Consider the following 17,976-nt stretch of genomic DNA (forward strand, 5'->3'; position numbering starts at 1 on the left):
TTTATTATTAAATTTTATTTTATAAATCCGTCAATGTCGATTCCAAACTTAGACGAGGATTGCACGTTAAGTTGTCAACCGTATTGACTTTTTGATAAATATTTAATGAATGAATTTATTATATTATTATTCTAATATTAGGTTGTTCGAATGCATTGTAGGGTCTGATCGAAATATATTGATAATAAATTAATAACTATTATCTTTTCATGAAAATTTGAATGTAAGAGTTCTCACATAACATCATAGTTATATAAAAATAAATGTTATAGAAATATTAATTATCTAATATTTGGATGTAGTAGATACAATGATCATGAAAAGAATTAATATCTTATATGTATAAGAGATCAAATGAGTAGGAGAGAAGACAAAGATGATAAAGAATTCAGATTTTAAATTATAGTATATGAGAAGGAAGGAATAAATAAAAAATAGAGTATGTATTGTTATAGATAGTTTGTTAAAGGATGAAGTAGTAGTTATTTAAAAGGGGATAAAATTATAGTTCTAAAGATAGTGGTGACGAAATAAATTATTAATGTAATAAGTATTTATGCATCTCAAGTAAGATTAAATGAACACACCAAATTTAAGTTTTAGGACAACCTAGATGAGGTATTATAAAATATTATGATATTCGAAATGATTTTAATAGGAGGAGATCTAAATGACATGTGGAAAATGAGGAATATAATAGGGTGCATGGAAGTTATGAATTTGGAATAAGAAATGAAAAAGTAAAAACTATATTGAATTTTGTGATAATATAAGATCTTACACTAATTAATATTTCTTTAAGAAAAACATATTTAGTCACATTCAAAAGGCAGAATAATAAATTGACTTCTCTTTTGGTTAAGAAGAAGGATAGAAAGATTTGTAAAGACTGCAATGTCTTCCTTAGATAAAACTTAACTATCTAACATAGATTAGTAGTGTTGGATATACACCTTAAGCATAGTAGCATTAGAAAGAAAATGTGCACGACTTCTAAAATAAATCGTGGAACTTAAAGAATGAGAAATAAAATATATTTAAGGAGAGAATAGAAGTACACGTATTAGGAGGAATACATGACGACTTGAATACGATATAAAATAAGATGATATCAAAGTTGAAAATAGTAGCTAAAAATGTACTTAGTAAGTCAAAGGGGTGTGCACCATTAAGTATAAAATCTTAGTGGTGGAATAAGAAAGTACAGATAAAAGTAAAGTGAAAATGAATAAGATATTATATCCTTGTAAAAATGAGAGAAATTTTAAAAAGTATATAATAGCTAAGAAAGAGGCCAAAAAATGAAATTTTTGAATGCTTATATTGGAAATTAGATACAAAAGAAGGGGAAAAAGATATTTATAGAATAGTTAAAACGAGAGAGGAAGATAAGAGATTTTATCAAAATAAAATGTATTAAAGATGAATGCAATATAATATTACTAAATGATGAAGAAATAAAAGATCGATAGAAGATGTATCTTCATCGACTTTTTAATGAAAGTTTAGGTGACCAATTTAATTTAGATAATTTAACTAGATCAAATGAGTATAGAAATTTAAAATTTTATCGTAGAATTCAAACTTTTGAAGTATAACAAGCTTTAAATGAGATACACAATGGAAAAGTAGTTGGACTAGATGATATTCCGGTAAATATATGGAAATGCATACGGAAATAAAGTATCGAATGACTTATAAAATTATTTAATTTATATTGAAAATGAAAAAATATCTAATAAGTGGAAAGTGAGTACTCTAATTCTCTTACGTAAGAATAAAGGAGGCGTAAAAAATTATACAAATTAAAATATAAGATATTAAATTAATAAGTCATACTATGAAATTTTGAGAAAGAATAATAGAAAAAAGACTAAGGAAGGATATCATGGTGATCAAAAATAAATTTAAATTTATATCGGGAAGGTTGACAATAGAAGTTATACATCTTCTCAGATAACTAATTAAAAAGTATTGAGAACAAAAGCAAGACTTACATATGATATTCATTGACGTAGAAAATTTATGATAAAGTTATAAGGGAAATTATATGAAAAATTATAAAAAGAGCAATGTTAACATAATGTATATTGAACTAATTAAAGATATATATGAGGATGTAATGACAAGAGTAAAAACTCTAAATGAATTAACTAAAATGTTTCCCATAAAGATGAGGTTAACTTACATCAAGGATCAACTTTAAGTCTCTATCTTTTTACATTAATTATGAATAAACTCACTCAACAAATTCAAGATATGGTACCGCGATGCATGTTGTTTGTAGATGATATTATTTTAATAGATGAGACATATGAATGAGTAAATGTTACACTCAAATTTTAGCGAGAAACATTATAAGAAAAATGTTTCACGCTTAGTAGAGTAAAAATAGAATATATAATTTTTAAATTTAGCAATATTAGATGTAATAATATATAATGTGGCGGAGCGATGACACCTCATCAAGGTTTCCCAACGACAACTTCGCACAATTCAGTTAGTCGGATTACGTCTCTTTCGACTAGACTAATCGAGAAGACTTATGATACGGTGGAGTCTCGGAACTAGTACGTGGTTGTTGATGGAACATCATGTGATTGAAAAATAGGAAGGAGAAGAATCATTAAGAAAGATCAGGTCTAGGGCCTAACATATGCAATCACTCCGCATCATGCGCTGACTTCATCTTGGCCTCAAGTCTCGACCTCGAGTTCCAATCTCGAGGCTCACTCGACATCACGCGCTGACCCCATCTTGGCTTCGAGTCTCGACCTCGAGTTCCGATCTCAGCACTCACTTGACATTACACGCCGACCCAATCTCGGCCTCGAGTCTCGACCTGAGAGCCTACTTAATTTCAGGAGTCGGTCGACCTGCGCAATCAGGGGAGCTTAAGACCATTTTTTTTTGAAATAATAGAAAAATATCTTCAAAAGACACAGATGATCAAAATCTTTCTAAAACTGAAACGGATATCTCGAAATATTTTCTAAATGGACGATATTCCGAAGATCAACTCTATAAAAGGTTGTCTATACCTATGAACACATATATGCACACATCGATCTCAATTTCTCCAAGCCTTTAAACTCCTTCCTCACGCTAAACTTTAACTTGAGCGTTGGAGTGACTTGCTAGGATTCATCCCTGGCGCCATTCTAACTCTCTTTTTGAGTGCTTTTCAGGTCTCTTCATCTCTCTGAGCGACTATTTTTGAGGAGTGTGCACATCAGCAGTTCGTAAATCGGTGACTTGATCATCTACGATGTATTGGCCGGAACATCTTACATGGAATACAAATATGATAGTTGAAATGGAGGAGAGCGTTAGGTATTTTTTGTGATTATAAAGTATCTCTAAGATTTAAGAAAAGTTTTATCAAACGGTGGTTAGACCTGCTATGTAAAATGGAGTTCAATGTTGAGTTATGACTCGTGCACATGAGTAGAAAATGAGAATTATAGAAATGAGGATATTAAAGTAGATGTGCGGAGATACAATAATAGACAAGATAAGAATTGAAAATATTAAAAAGAAAATTAGGGTTTCATCTATTGATGAAAAACTCTCGAAGAAATATTTACGAACATATACTTAGACGACTAATAAATGTTCTAGTTACGTATTTGAAATTATGATAAACATACACATCAAAAGATCATGCGGAAAATAAAAAAATTGGTTAATAATAATAAAACGATGATGTTTTTCTTCACTCGCTTGGCTTCCTCCTCTCCTTCTTCATCTGGGGTTGGTTGAGATAAGTCCTCTGGTGTGCTCGCTACCTGCATCTTGCAAGTTGAAGCACGTTAGTCAAGAGCTGACATTGTCGACATGATCCCTCCAAAGGTCAAGTCAGTGTTGGGCTAAGAGGAAAGGCTAGTGTGCGTGTGTGAAAGAGCACAAGAGCTCAAAGAAAAAGAAGAAGAAGACGGAGAAGATTAACTTTCGTGTAAGAGAAGAAAACCTTACCTTCACTTACCTTCGTAGAACTTTATATTACAGTGGAGGTGGAAGGTCCACATAGATCACCACACAAGTCCTAAGTAGACTACGTAGACGATTGCACGAGCGAAGTGATGTCCATCAGCCAACCACACGAGTGTCTCGTTGCGCTAAGAGCGACAACCGTTGATCACTTTCCAGATAGACAACCTCGATGGGATCTATTTTGATGCAAGAGCAACACATGAGGAGTCGAACTTCAACGAGCCATAACTTTTGATTCGGGAATCAGAACGAGGCACGGTCGGATGTGTTTCGAAGCTCTTTCATAGACCTTTATTCGGTACTTGATAAAACCTATACCGACTCAGTTTCAGCCCCATCCGACATCGTTTAGTGCTCCGTCCGCATCCTCGAAATTATTTTTTACTATTTATGGTAATTTTCTTTCTACTCGTTTTTTCTAATTTCTCGATCTTGATCTCTTCTCAATTCTCCTCTAATCTTCCGACTACGGAATAATTGCTATTTTGTCCGGCATCATATTTTCCATTAGGGACCATCAAAGGTTAAGGTCAAAAGGTTAAGGTCAAAGAGAACCTGTTCGATCAAAAATTTTTATCATCTAGGAACCACCATAGTCGCATGGGTAAAGGAGGTTGGCACTTGATGAGACTCCTGTCATAGAGGACGTCAGCCTTAGTGTGCAAAGTACTAATAGAACGACAATCCAATTGGGTTAACACGGACTGAAATAAAAATTATTTAAATATAAATAATAATATAATAAAGAATAAAATCATAATAAAATAAGATTTAATTATTATTGTATATAAATTTTATTATATATATATATATATTAAAAATCATGAGAAAGACCTGTAGGGATGGCAACGGGTTCGGGGGTTCGCGGGGAAGCCTTCTCCATCCCCGTCCCCGAAACTCAAACTCATATACCATCCCTGTCCCCATTCCCGTCGGGTATCATAATTTAAATATCATCCCCGTCCCCGTCGGATTTCGGATATCCAGCGGATTTCGCGGATCCCCGCGGGTTTCGGGGATGACTTTCCCCGCGGGTATTTCCATGGGTATCCCCATACCCATTCCCATCCCCATCCCCGTCTTGTTTTTTTAAATATTAATTTAAATAAATAAATATATATTATAAAATCCTTACAAAATAACATTATAAACCAAACATTAAACTCCAAAACAAAATATTATCTCTAAAACAACATCCAACTAATGCATAATCCGACGGAGGCCCGATAAGTTCGGGGGACGGGATCGGGTTCGGGGATGGGGACGGGGAATATTTGGAATACCATCCCTGACCCATCCCCGCTTTCCGAGATTCGGGGATTCCCCATCTCCATCCCCGCTTTCTCGGATTTAGAAATTTCCCGATCAAAATAGATTCAGGAACGATTTCCCCATCGGATCCGGGTCTAATTGCCATCCCTAAAGACCTGACGGCCCATTGTCGATCAAACCATAACCATCTTGCAATTCCGGTCCAGTCTCTACCCTAAAACCCCCTCCCCCTTCATATAGCCCCGCAAACCCTTCTCTTCCCCGCCACTTCGCGCCACTTCGCGCCATCATGAAGCCGCCGTCCGCCTCGGTGGACCGACCATCTCATCCGCCGCCGTCCGCCTCGGTTTTCAGCATATTCATCGATTCCAACATCGACACTCGCATCGGCTTGCCCGTATCCTACGCCGACACCGTCGCCGACGTCAAGCGTAAGCTATCCCTAAAAACTTGTCATATTGGCTTGAATGGTTTGCAGAAGGGAAAAAAAAAAATCTCACTGTATTACCTATTTGCGTTTTAATGCCGATCTTTGGCTCACTGTACCTACGATGACATAAACCTTTATGGAAGAAAAGTTTTTCACATGACTACTAAACTCGCCTAGACGTTACATGGCAGGAGTGGGTGACACCCTTGGCGATACCAAATGTTGGACATTGGAAATAGAAATTTGAAAGAACTTTGTTGATTAAGTTGTATTATTAATTGATCACTCCAAACACACCACTGACTCTCTTACATTCTATCTTAAGTTCTACTCAAGCACCTCTATGCTATCACTTTTTCTTGGTTTCTTAGCCTATCTCTGTTTGTAGGAGAGGATAGTTGCTAGATATTTTCATTTGACATTCTAGACCAAGAAAATGAAATAGTATAATTTGAGATTATATACATCAGCTAACCTATTCTAGGAAAATATAATAAATCAATTATAATCAATCTCCCATTTTAGGAAATTATACATAGTAAATCAATTACGCTAGTTGATGATAAAATGCTGATCAATAGATTCCACATGTCAAATAGTTTGATCTATTAGAGTGGAAAGGATAGAGGATAGAAGGAGATTCAAAAAATATTAGTGAATATAACAAAAATGATTTAGTTGGTATGAGTATCATAGTTGGCAAAATCGTCCAACACAAATGTGGATTGCATGAGCTGATTTGCATGCGCAATGGTCGATCTAATATTTTTGAAGAAATTGGCTTATCATACAAATTGAAAAGAAGTTTAGAAAATGTTAGAGATTCAAAGAAATTAACTAAAACTTTGTTAAATTATACTAGAAAATTAATGGAATCTATTAAAATTTGTTCAATTTGAGATCAAAATGGATTAAATTGAGTTAGAACTTGGTCAGATCAAGATGAGTTTTTATCCAACATGATGTTTAGACAACTTGAACAAGAAGAAAAGAGTATTCGTTGTATCACTAAATTTTGTTGTTTCTTGAGATTTATATGAAATCAAGGATCACTAACTCAACCTTGGCATCACTTACTAGACTCTACACTTCACCTCTATCTCTCTGGCTCACTATCGATTGAGTTTGATTATTGTGGATTGAGAAGGATATTGTGGAGTGAGAGAGAACACAATAATCTCTTTAAATCAATAAGAATTCTAAATCTCCTTTTCAACTATGATGTGAATGTAGTTAGAAATATAACTGAAATAATATTGAATATCAAGTAATAACACATTAAAGATGTATATATTAGTAATATAGTTTTATTTTATTATTGATTATAGATTATTTTTATTTATTAATTTTATATTAATAAATGACATTATTTGTATATTGCATTATTATTAATGAAATATGTATAAATAAACATTCTCTTTTACTGGTAGAACATTTGTTGTAACATAAATAATTTTATTTATATATATATATATATATATTTCTTATTTATTTTTTCTCCTACTCTGATTTCACCAATTCTATGGATCCAATTCAACTAATACTTGAATTATTTAACTGTTCAATCCAATGCTAATTTTGACTACTATAGTGAGTATAACTAGTGATATCAATTTATATAGAGCTCAATAGAGGGTTATAATTCATTTAGCTAACTGCAAGCAGTTTGGATAAATATGACAATGATTATTGATTTAACTGAAACACATTCTATTTGTTGAGCAGGAAAAATTATGATTGAGCACATGTTATGTTTTCCTGATGTTGGTCAAGTATCAATCCAGGCAGTGCAGGTTGGTCCCTTTTATGCACCTAAATTAATTCAGTAAATTTGTTTGATTGGAAGTGGATATAATATAAATTCTTACAGGTGAAACGCAAAGGTGCCTTCTATCATTTATCAGACACCATGCCTGTCAGATGTGCTTTTGATGGGAGGAAGGGCCCTTGGTTTCTTCATGTTGATGTTATTTCTAAATCAAGCTCAGAACACCAAGGTGACAACACAGAACATGTTGTAGATGATAATAATAAGCAATTCGTTGGGGACTTTCAGCTTCAACTGAAGCCGAGTGAACATTTGAATGAGGATAGGCCACTGAGTAAAAATGACTTTTACATTGGTGACAACATGAATTCCCATGAGAATCAATGCAAATTGGCTGATCAAACTGGTTATTCAGTACCCAAACCTATGAATTGCCAAATTGAAAGCCTCATAGATATGGCTAATGATCAGATTGCTGCTGCTAATCAGAATGCTGATGGCTCCTTCCATTCGTGTCATCTAGAGAGGCAGGAAATTGATAAGGATGCTCAGTTGCATGCATTAGAACCGATTGAACAAGAAGCTGAATTTCCCACAGTTCCTAGTCCTGATATGTTTGCTGATCAAGTCAAGGGCAAGAAACTAGAGAAATTAGCTGGATCTGAAGTTTTGGAGAATACTACCTCTACTGATGTTCCCAAGGAAGAGAAGTCTAACAAGAGGAGTGACGTTGAAGATTTGCATTTGGACTCAGTCATTGCTAGTTTATCTCTCCCAGAAGAGTTGTCTGGTAATTTACATGATGGTAACTCGAGTTTGAAAAAGAAAAGGAAGAAGAAAAGTCGATCATCCAAGTCAAAACCAGCTGAAGTTGACTCATCAGTGCCATTGGCTAACCATGTTAGAGATTTTTTTGACAGTGCTAAGGAGCAAAACAATGAAAAGGAGCCTGCCCTGGAGAAGAGTGATGCCATTGGTTTTGTTCCTGATGTTATGGAAAATACTAACCAACATTCTGCTGATGAAGATTCTGTACCAGTGGACACTTCCAAAAAAAGAAAACTTTTATCAGATTTTGACAATGAAAGATTGCCAAAAATTTCAGAATTGAATCACTTATCAAGCATGGATAGCATGGTGGTTGAGACTCGTACAATTCCGGTCAATGTTACTTTGTCTTGTCCAGAAGCATTGTCTCATAAGTTACCTGATGCTGACTCTAGCTTGATAGAACATCTCACTGATGATAAAAGAAAGAAGAAAAAGAGAAGACAGTCATCCAAGTCTCAAACTAATTTTCCTATTCCTACGGATAACCATGTAAAAATCTTTCCTAGCATTGGTACAGAACAGATCATGGAAGATAGAGCCACATTAGAAACTATTGAGACTATTGGTTTTGTTCCTGAAGTTAAGGTAGGCAATAATGAAGGGACAAGTGTAGACAACCTCAAAGATGTGATAAATAAGTTAGTTGACACAAATGAGAAAGCTTCTGAAAATGTAGTTTCTCTAAAGGTAGAAAATTCCTCAAAAAAAATTGCTACTACAGATTTCAGCACTGGAAGTATGGTGAAAGGTGAACATTCCAATCAGATCTCAAGCATGGCAGGAAATATGGTCGAGTCTGATGCTGAAAAAGTTGTCTTTGCTAACAGTCATAACAATATCATTGCGGAATACAATGTTGCACCTGTTGTAAAAGAAGCAGTTCCATTTAGCAATACCAGAAAAAAAAGATCAAGAAAAAGCTTATCTAAAGATGTATCAGATATCAATGAGCCTGCAGAATTTGCCAACAAGGAGAAAGAAGCTCTGAGTCGAGATGATACGGCAAAGTTAGAGTTAGAAAATCCTTCTGCTGATAATGACGGAAAATCACATAGCATGAGGACAAGAAAATCTAAGAAAAGTGATTCAAAAAACTTATCTAAAGATGTATCAGATATCAATGAAGCTGCAGAACTTGCCATTAATCGGAAAGAAGCTCCCAATCAATATGATACTGCAAAGTTACAGTCAGAAAACCCTTCTGCTGGTGATGATGGAAAGTCACATGGCAAGAGGACAAGAAAATCTGAGAAAGTCGATTCAAAAAAGTTATCTAAGGATGCACCAGATATCAATGAGCCTGCAGGATTTGCCAATAACCGGAAAGAAGCTCTTGGTGAAGATGATACTGCAAAATTACAGTCAGAAAACCCATCTGCTGATAATGTTGGAAAGTCATGTCGCAGGAGGACAAGACAATCTGAGAAAAGTGATTCTATGAATTTTAAATCTGATAATTCTAAAGCTGTTCTTTCTTCAGAAAACCTAGTCAAAGGCTACCACAAGGATAAATCAAATCAAGACCAACAAGCATTGAGAGACTCAGCATTTCCTACTAAATCTGATGATAAAAAGTCACACCGTAAGAAGAAAAAATCTTCTGATGTTGTACATCAAGATAATGAACCACCTCCAAAGGACTCTTCTAACTCTCTGGTTGGAAAAGATGCTGGGAGCACTGCCACAGGAAGATTAAGTAAAGAACCTATCCCATTAGCTACTGATGATGAAGCTGCAGCTTCTGGAAGGTCAGCAAAAGGACATGATTATGGGAAAGGTGGAGCTTTGAGCACCACTGTGGAAAATCTAACCGATCAACTTCCAAAGAATATTGCATCTCAAGGAACTGAAGAATCTGTGGAAGCACGCAAAGGTGAGAAATTTCCTGGCGTTGACAATGATGATATTAGCTTTATTGCTGTGTTTCGTCCAAATTCCATCCAGGATGAACCTGGTGTTTCTGCTGGTCAAGTTCTGCCAGCTGAGACTAAACCCAAGAAACAACCTAAGAGCAAGAGGAAAAACAAGTTAAACAAGCAGGAGTCAGCTCATGATTTTGCTTATCCTTCACAATCAGAGAAGCTGGATGTGAAAAAAAGTAGCACTAATTGTGACCTGGTCAACCAGGATTCAGTTGATCCATCTGGCAAGTCCAGTTCTGAGCTTTGCCAGAATAGAAAAGAACATAATGATTCTTTTAATCTGACAACGGATTCTACTAGGGATGATGGTACTATTGCATCTGACTTTACGCCTCATGTTGGAAGTGTTAAGCAGACGATTGAAGCCAATAGACCAGACACATACCACCAGATATCAGAATCACAGTTTCAGAATGGCAACCATGCCCACGACTCCAATGAGAAGACCTTTCTGGAGAGTGCGACTGAATCTCATGTCCCAATGGAAAAGGAAGAAAATTTTAATTTAGGGGTACATGCAGTTCAGAACCAGTCTAAGCCTTCTGCTGGCACCTTTGAGGAGGAAACACATGCTGGTCTTGCAGCTTCAAGTGACAGTGCAGAGGAAAATACACCAGTTCAAGCTAAAAGATATAGGCTGGCAGTTAGGAAAGTTCCTAGAAGTATAGGGAAGAAATCAAACAACCATGAACCAGAGACCTCTTTTCTAATCCCAAGTGCCATATTTGATGATGTTATAGATGAAAGTTCTGAGGATGATGTTATTTTCAGGAATAGTGAAGCAACAGCAGCCACCTCTGATTCTTCATCAACTGACTCAGAAGGTGAGAGCATCCAAAATTTTCATTTATTAATTCAGTTTTCAATATGATATCCAAACTTTCATCCAAGGTTCAGAAATATTATTCTGAGTGGGGTTTTGGTCCTTGACCAAAATGAGGCAGTTTTGTGCTGATTTCACCATGCCAACAGTATGGTGCTAGTCACTCTAACAAGGAAAAAGAAGAGGAGACGGCGACAAGAGTAGAGACAAAAGTTTCTTTAAGTGGGTTCAACTAAATGCTATAAGCTTCTTAAAAATACAACAATCGTAATCTATTTATATTAATCAAATATATAACAACAACAATCAAGCCTTTATCTCATTAAGTAGTGTCGGTTATATGGATCTTCCTATGTCATTTGACTTGATCCCTCTACTATATCCTCATCTATGTTATTGTTGCTAAGTAAGTCTTCTTTGGATCAAATATATTAGAATATTAAATAAAATAACTTGAATTTGTTATACTTCATTTAATACTTTTACACATCTATATCTAAAAAGTAAATGGTGTCAAATAGACAAACAAAATGAATTTAACATTTAATTTTTAATTACTTCCTACTTAAACTATTCACGTACTCAAATTTTTAGTGAGAGCCCCACTTGAGCTAATGTCTTTGTCATTGGGAGGAGGAGCTTCTCTTAACACAAATGTAGCCTTGATATCTCACTCGTTGCCTAACATTACAATCGACACCAGAATTAGGGTTATGCCATGATGCCTCGCACCGGCTCATGTTGCAATTGATCAACCGAAAGAAGAATCATGATGAAGAATCATTTGCCCCCGGGGCATAGTTGAGTTGATTACGACGGGGCAGATTTGCTGAAGTGGGCAAAGGTCGAATCTCGGCGAAGTCGAGGTAATGCCCTCCCCCGTAGTGACCAACTGCAGCTTCCTGATTTACCTCCTCATAGATGGTCGTGGGGCCGACCGTGTGGGGCCGCTGGGGTGACGGATTCCATCTTTTGTTGAAATGATGAAGAATCACTGTCCCAGTGTCATTGTAATTCTTCATTGTGATTCAAGGAAATTGCCATTCTGTTGCGATAAAGGGCTTTGGTTACTGCTCTTTGTCGGAGGATGGATTGCAAGGAAAACATGGTGTTGATGTTGCCACCATTCTATTTATTAGTAGGGGAACGGAATGAAAATTCTTGGTCTTGTTGAACCAGCATGGCTTGAGATTTTAATTCATGTCTTCATCTATTCCCTTGTACCATGTTGGACGCCCAACATTCCTACATGACACTGATATTTGCATTATCCAGACATAGGTAACTTTGGTGCCTTATCCATGGCGAAGATGACTTTGTAAATGCTAAATTATGTTATTTTTTGTGTGTCGCCATATGCTGATATTTCTGTCCATGCAGCTTGATATAGTCTCACTTTTTCAGTGGCTTTGATTTCTCTAGACAACAGTAGTATGTTTTGCTCAGGTTATCAGCTTATGGTTGATGTGATAGGCAATCTAATTATTCTATGGCACTGACATATGTTAGTTGTGTTTTATTGATATTGTCCTTTTTTCTTGATACTTTCTTAAGTATTTGTCTCATCACTTGTCAAGCTTATTATCCTACACAAATATAGTCCTCTACTTTACACAAGAATAAGTTATTCCATCTTTTAATTGTACTTGATAGAGTTGCTTCGGAACATTTGAACTTTTTCATAAATTTCATAGTACATAGTGTAGTTGATTTTGGCATAATATGCATGACTCTTTGACATTATCCTTGATTGGTTTTGCTTGTGTAGATTTCTCATTATATTGTTTGAAACAGGAAATACCTGCCTTAGTTTGGTTGATCTGCTTTGCCATGTTTTAGCTAATTTCACAATCTCAAAAGATGGCTTTTAGAGAAGGAGATTGTAAAAGATGCCACCTTTTGCTTCACTGTCCATTTTTGTTGTTGCATTGTAAAATATTGACAGAGGAAATAGGAAGAATACTAGCCTCTCACACAGTAGATCTCCACTACATGCTACACAGTTATAGTGACTTTGATTGCATTCATGGATGGATATATTATTGCAGCTTACCCTTTTATGATTAGACTAGTTGTTTTACCACTGATTTTGTTTTTATTGCTTTGCCCGCCACACTAATTCATTGCTACCCTTATTCTCAAGGGTAATTTTATCATGAGAAACAACTAGATGATGTGGAAGTACATTAGTTGCGTTAGGGCAAAGTGATAAACCAAAAAATTTCACAAATGTTACAAATTTGAAAAATAACTAGAGGTAGAGGTAATGTGAGGTAAGTAAAATGCACACTTGGTTATTGTCAGATGAGCAAAATGATACCTTAATGGTCACGAAACATAATTGATATGGAATTGACTTCCTAGGGAATAAAATTGATAAAGAATAAAAATAGGAATAATTATTTCCTCGTTAGGTTCTTCGAATGGTGTAGATGCTTCATTTGAATTCTTATATTTGATTTGTATGAATGTTTCAAGTAATAGACAAGAAATAATATTCACAATGACAATATCTCTGTATGAAATAAATTCTCTGCTTTGTACATTCATAATATATATTTATTATTTGGAGGCTTGAATAGAATAAGAAAAGACAATTTTTTGTAAATGGAATAGATGAGGAACAGATAACTAAATGTTCCTAAGTAAGGAATAGTTATTCCTTATGATTAGTGAGTCACAATTTCACAACAATTAGTATTATGCATTGTAAGAATTCATAGGTCGAGAAAAGTGAATTTTATCACAGGGAGCAAAATTATAATTAACCTTATTTAAATTTTATGACATGATCAACTTATTCTCTATTATGTTAGAAGACAGATGATGCCATGCCTTGTTTTTTAATAACATATAATGATCTATATATAGTTTTATGATGCAATTTTACTTAATTTTCTCTTTTGTTTCAGTTCCAGATTTTCTCTTGAAAGATTATATACATTTTGTTAAACATGAATATGAAGGATCTTGTAGGATAAATTATGTTATATTCATATGTGCCAATTTTCTACTGTTCACGCTTTTCATTAATTTTATTTCGCATTATTTATTTTTGCCAATTCCAATCTGGAAACAAAAAACAAAAGAGATTTTTTGCCAAGATTTATCCAAAAGGTAAATCTAATAGTATCAAATTTATATTCTTAGCACCTTAATAATATTTGCCCTATCCAGATCAAAAGAAAGAGGTTTCTTAAATTATTTTTTCAGGGTAGAGATATACATTTTGCTTTGATTCCGGCAAAGCGTGTCATGTTATGCTGTTTGAAAATGGTGCTTCATGAGCTGACAGATATGTCATTGTTTTCAACTTATGGAACAGGATCTAAAACTCCAAGAAATCATGGTAAACATGAAGGAAGCGATGGAGAAGATATCTTTCTATCACAGTAAGTAATGCCATAATACTATTAATGACATTGTTATCCATCTTCCATTGACATTTTTGAATTTAGAGGTTAAATTATGCTGGTTCATATTCGAATGAATATCAGTGATGCAACACTGTAATCGAACTGAAACTCTATGCATAGAGGATTCTGTTGAAATTGATGAAACACAGGAAAACTGTTGTCTCACACAGAAAAGAAAGTACTTCCAAAAGAACCTCCAAATGATATTTATCAAATGGAAATTTTATTAGTCAAAAGCTCAAAAATACATAGACAAGACATTACTTTAACCCTAGGGAAATTTTCATTATTTGGGAAAGGCAATAATTTTATTAAACTACTACTAAAATAGAAGATACCAACTTTTGACACCAAAATAGAACAATTCAAAAATGCAAGATTCAACTCCAATCCAAGTGAGTTGTAGGCATCTGCGGTACATGTGAAATGCATGTTCTGTCACTCTAATCAGAATTTAAAAGGAGTAATTGCATCAAACTCCAACAATGAGAGCACCCTGCTGTTGAAGTTTGACATGTTGCAAATAGACATGATTTGGTAGTAGATCAATGCTATCTCATCATCTTGTCTAAAAGGAACTACAAAATGTCAAATAATGTCACCTGATGACATTTTCTTATTGATTGGGATAAAAGGGTAATAAACTCAGTTGCAATCAGCTAAGGTTTAAAACTTGGTAACAAAACTAATTCAGGATTTATGATGAAATGGTACAATATCAATGCCAACCATATCAATCTAAGATGTAGGTCGACGTAGATTAGATCGCCCCACTCTAGTTTATTTACTTATTTGGATATATTTTCTTAGGTTATCTGAGAGCAAGTTGGTTGGCTAATTCTACTAATCTGCATTTTGGACTGCCTAGTTTGTGGACTCTGGATGCCATTTTCCTTTTTTTTTCTTCTAATTTCACAAGAAGGTAAATCTCAAGCAATAGATCATCTGACTTTCCTGTCAAATGGTTTCTAAGTTGGCTGAAAATAATCTCATGACTCCGATCTGGTTAATAAGCCCCGTTGGTAGATTTAATGGTGTTGTAAGATCAAAATCAAGTGGCTGATTCCTTTGAGGAAAAGTCGAAGGATGAACTGAAAGTAACTATGTGAAAGACAACTCTAAAGACAATCCTCTGTCTCTTTGTTTCCTTCAGCAAATAAAGAGGAAAGCTACATATTTGAAGAGACAAATTTAAGCATTCATACTTGATAACTCATCTGTTCAAAATGCCAAAATAGGACTGAAAGCTAATTAATATTCTTCGTTACGCCTGCACAATCATTTTTATTGTTTCTTATTACCTTTTTTTTTCCAGATCATCACAGATTTCCACAAAGAACATGCCTCTTGATACAATACTCAAATCTTCTAGCAGCTACAAAAGGGCCAAGCTTCTGGCCTCTCAATCACAAGCTGATGACTCCGAAAGCCAACCTGTCGATTTCGTCCCGGCAACTCAGCCTGAATCTGATTGATCTTGCGCGACTCTGAACATCTTTTGCTAGGTATCATGAATTAAGCTTTACTGGAACCCCTCAAGTGATGTGAGCAGCAGCAACAAAGTAGTTTTTTTTTGGTGCCATTAAAACTACTGCTGCTCTGTTACAATTAGCTACTTATCTTGGTGCTTGCAGTTTTGTTCTCGTTTTATCTACATTTTGTGCTGAATCGAAATACTTTTATGAATCATGTTGTAGTTTGCGAGTATTGAAAATTTTGATGAGATTTTATTTCTTTTTGTTAGTTGTTGCCGGTAAAGCTTCTGGTTCTGTTTCTGTGTTTTGAAGTGAGTTTCATTGTGGCAATGAGAATCAAACTATCCAATTGTTTATGTATTTAATTCTGTAATTCTCATCTTTGTTTATGTATTTAAATCGTAATTCAACATTTTATATAATATAATAGATTTAATTGTTATTTTATAATTTTTGGGTAATCATAATAGATCTAAATTCTTGGGTAAATTTCTCATGGAGTCATTAGTATATATTTGTTCCAAAATGAACAAATTTAAATGATCAAGTAATTAAAGATTGAAAAAATAAACTTAACTAAATAAAAATATATAAAATTTATTATTAATGCAAAATTTACTTTATCCTTTTATTCAAGATAGATATTCTGTCACTTCAACGGTTCTACATGGTCGGTTCTACGATAATTAGTGAGGAAGTAAATCGAAAAATTGTAGTTGATCATTATGGAGAAAGGTACTATTGAGATTCGATCATTATCCATTTCAACAAATCTGTCCTGTACTAATCAATTCAACAATGTTTCGAGGATAAATTTTATTTTATCCAAAACAAGACTATATATTTTATAATCTCATATTAATACTTTTAGAACTAAAGAATAGCAAATAAGTTCATTTAAGTAAATTATCTGTGATTTTTTTTATAATTCAGTATCCATCTTTTCTTTAATAAAAATAGAATCTTTCACTTTAGCAGTTTGATACAGTTGATCTTACGACCATCTATGACTATGAGAGGGTAAATTAAGAAGCTACAGTTGACCATTACGGAGGAAGATATTGTCTTAGCTTCGTCAAGATTCGACGCTTGTCCATCCATCTTAATAAGTTGGATCCGACAATAACCAATTTCAACCATGCTCTATTTATCCATTTCTTTTTCAGTAAAAGATGGAATCTATCACCTCAGCAGTCATACATGATCAGCTCCACGACTATTTATAGAAGTAAATTGCAGTCAACTATTACAAGGAGAGCAAATTATTCATCTCTTCGATTAATTTTTAGTGTGATTGAATAAATCAATCATATTGGACAAATATCCTTATTGGATATTGTGGCCGTGGGCTTGGAGAATCCGAATCCAAATTCGGATCGGAGTCTAAATCCGTAACGAGTCGACTCGGAACATGGATAAAAGAGCGGCTCCGCGAGCCAGCCCTACAGCGACGCCGACGCTCACTGAGGCGACGAGATCTGCGGAGATCAGGCGGAAGGAGGAGAAGAAGAAGCAGAGGATGGGTCGAGTGGCGACCTTCTTCGGGTTGACCTTCGGTGTCTTCGTTTTCATGCAATCCATGGAGACGGTTCACCACTGGCTCTCCCTCTATCTAGACGAGAAGGTATTTCCTCTCCCTGCCATGGTTTGATTCGAGATCCGCTTGTGGTTCCTGTGCCTTGTTCCGACCATCTGCGTAATTCGTCTTGTGAATCGGAACCTATTTGCCACCTGCAGTGAGAATACACAAGAAGATTCATCCAGTTTTCTCAACTATTTACTCAAAATTTTGATCTTCGAATATAAAAGTTATGGACTTTGTGTATGCCCTAAGCAAGTTGACAAGGGCAATCTCTAATATTAGAAAAAATTGGTTGTCTAACAATAATGCTACTGAAGGAGATTTGGGATTGTGCATTGACCATGAGCTGATAATTGGGTGTTGAGTATATCCATTCGCATTATAGTTAATAGGCTGAATGGCTGGTCAAAGGATGGATGAGGATGGTGATCTTGTTTTAACTAAATAATTGTTAGGGAATAGGG

General features: G+C 34.9%; 1 protein-coding gene across 1 annotated transcript; it reads left to right on the forward strand.

Annotated features, from left to right (window-relative positions):
• The first annotated feature begins 5,554 nt into the window (after positions 1-5,554).
• LOC141830453 (uncharacterized) lies at positions 5,555-16,142 on the forward strand. Its single transcript, XM_074717889.1, has 5 exons — positions 5,555-5,696; positions 7,421-7,488; positions 7,566-11,040; positions 14,365-14,431; positions 15,771-16,142. The coding sequence occupies exons 1-5, from the start codon at positions 5,555-5,557 to the stop codon at positions 15,928-15,930; spliced, it is 3,912 nt and encodes a 1,303-aa protein (XP_074573990.1). The 3' UTR covers positions 15,931-16,142.
• Positions 16,143-17,976: the final 1,834 nt, after the last annotated feature.

This window comes from Curcuma longa, chromosome 6, assembly GCF_044706935.1.
Source record: "Curcuma longa cultivar G26 ecotype Majalengka, Jawa Barat chromosome 6, ITB_CL_G26_1.1, whole genome shotgun sequence".
NCBI classification, from domain to species: Eukaryota; Viridiplantae; Streptophyta; class Magnoliopsida; order Zingiberales; family Zingiberaceae; genus Curcuma; species Curcuma longa.

Excerpts from the sequence above, each read along its gene's own strand:
- LOC141830453 (XM_074717889.1), top strand. The coding sequence starts at position 5,555 with ATGAAGCCGCCGTCCGCCTCGGTGGACCGACCATCTCATCCGCCGCCG. Across the intron at positions 7,489-7,565 it reads TATCAATCCAGGCAGTGCAG|GTGAAACGCAAAGGTGCCTT; the intron begins GTTGGTCCCTTT and ends AAATTCTTACAG. Across the intron at positions 14,432-15,770 it reads GAAGATATCTTTCTATCACA|ATCATCACAGATTTCCACAA; the intron begins GTAAGTAATGCC and ends TTTTTTTTCCAG.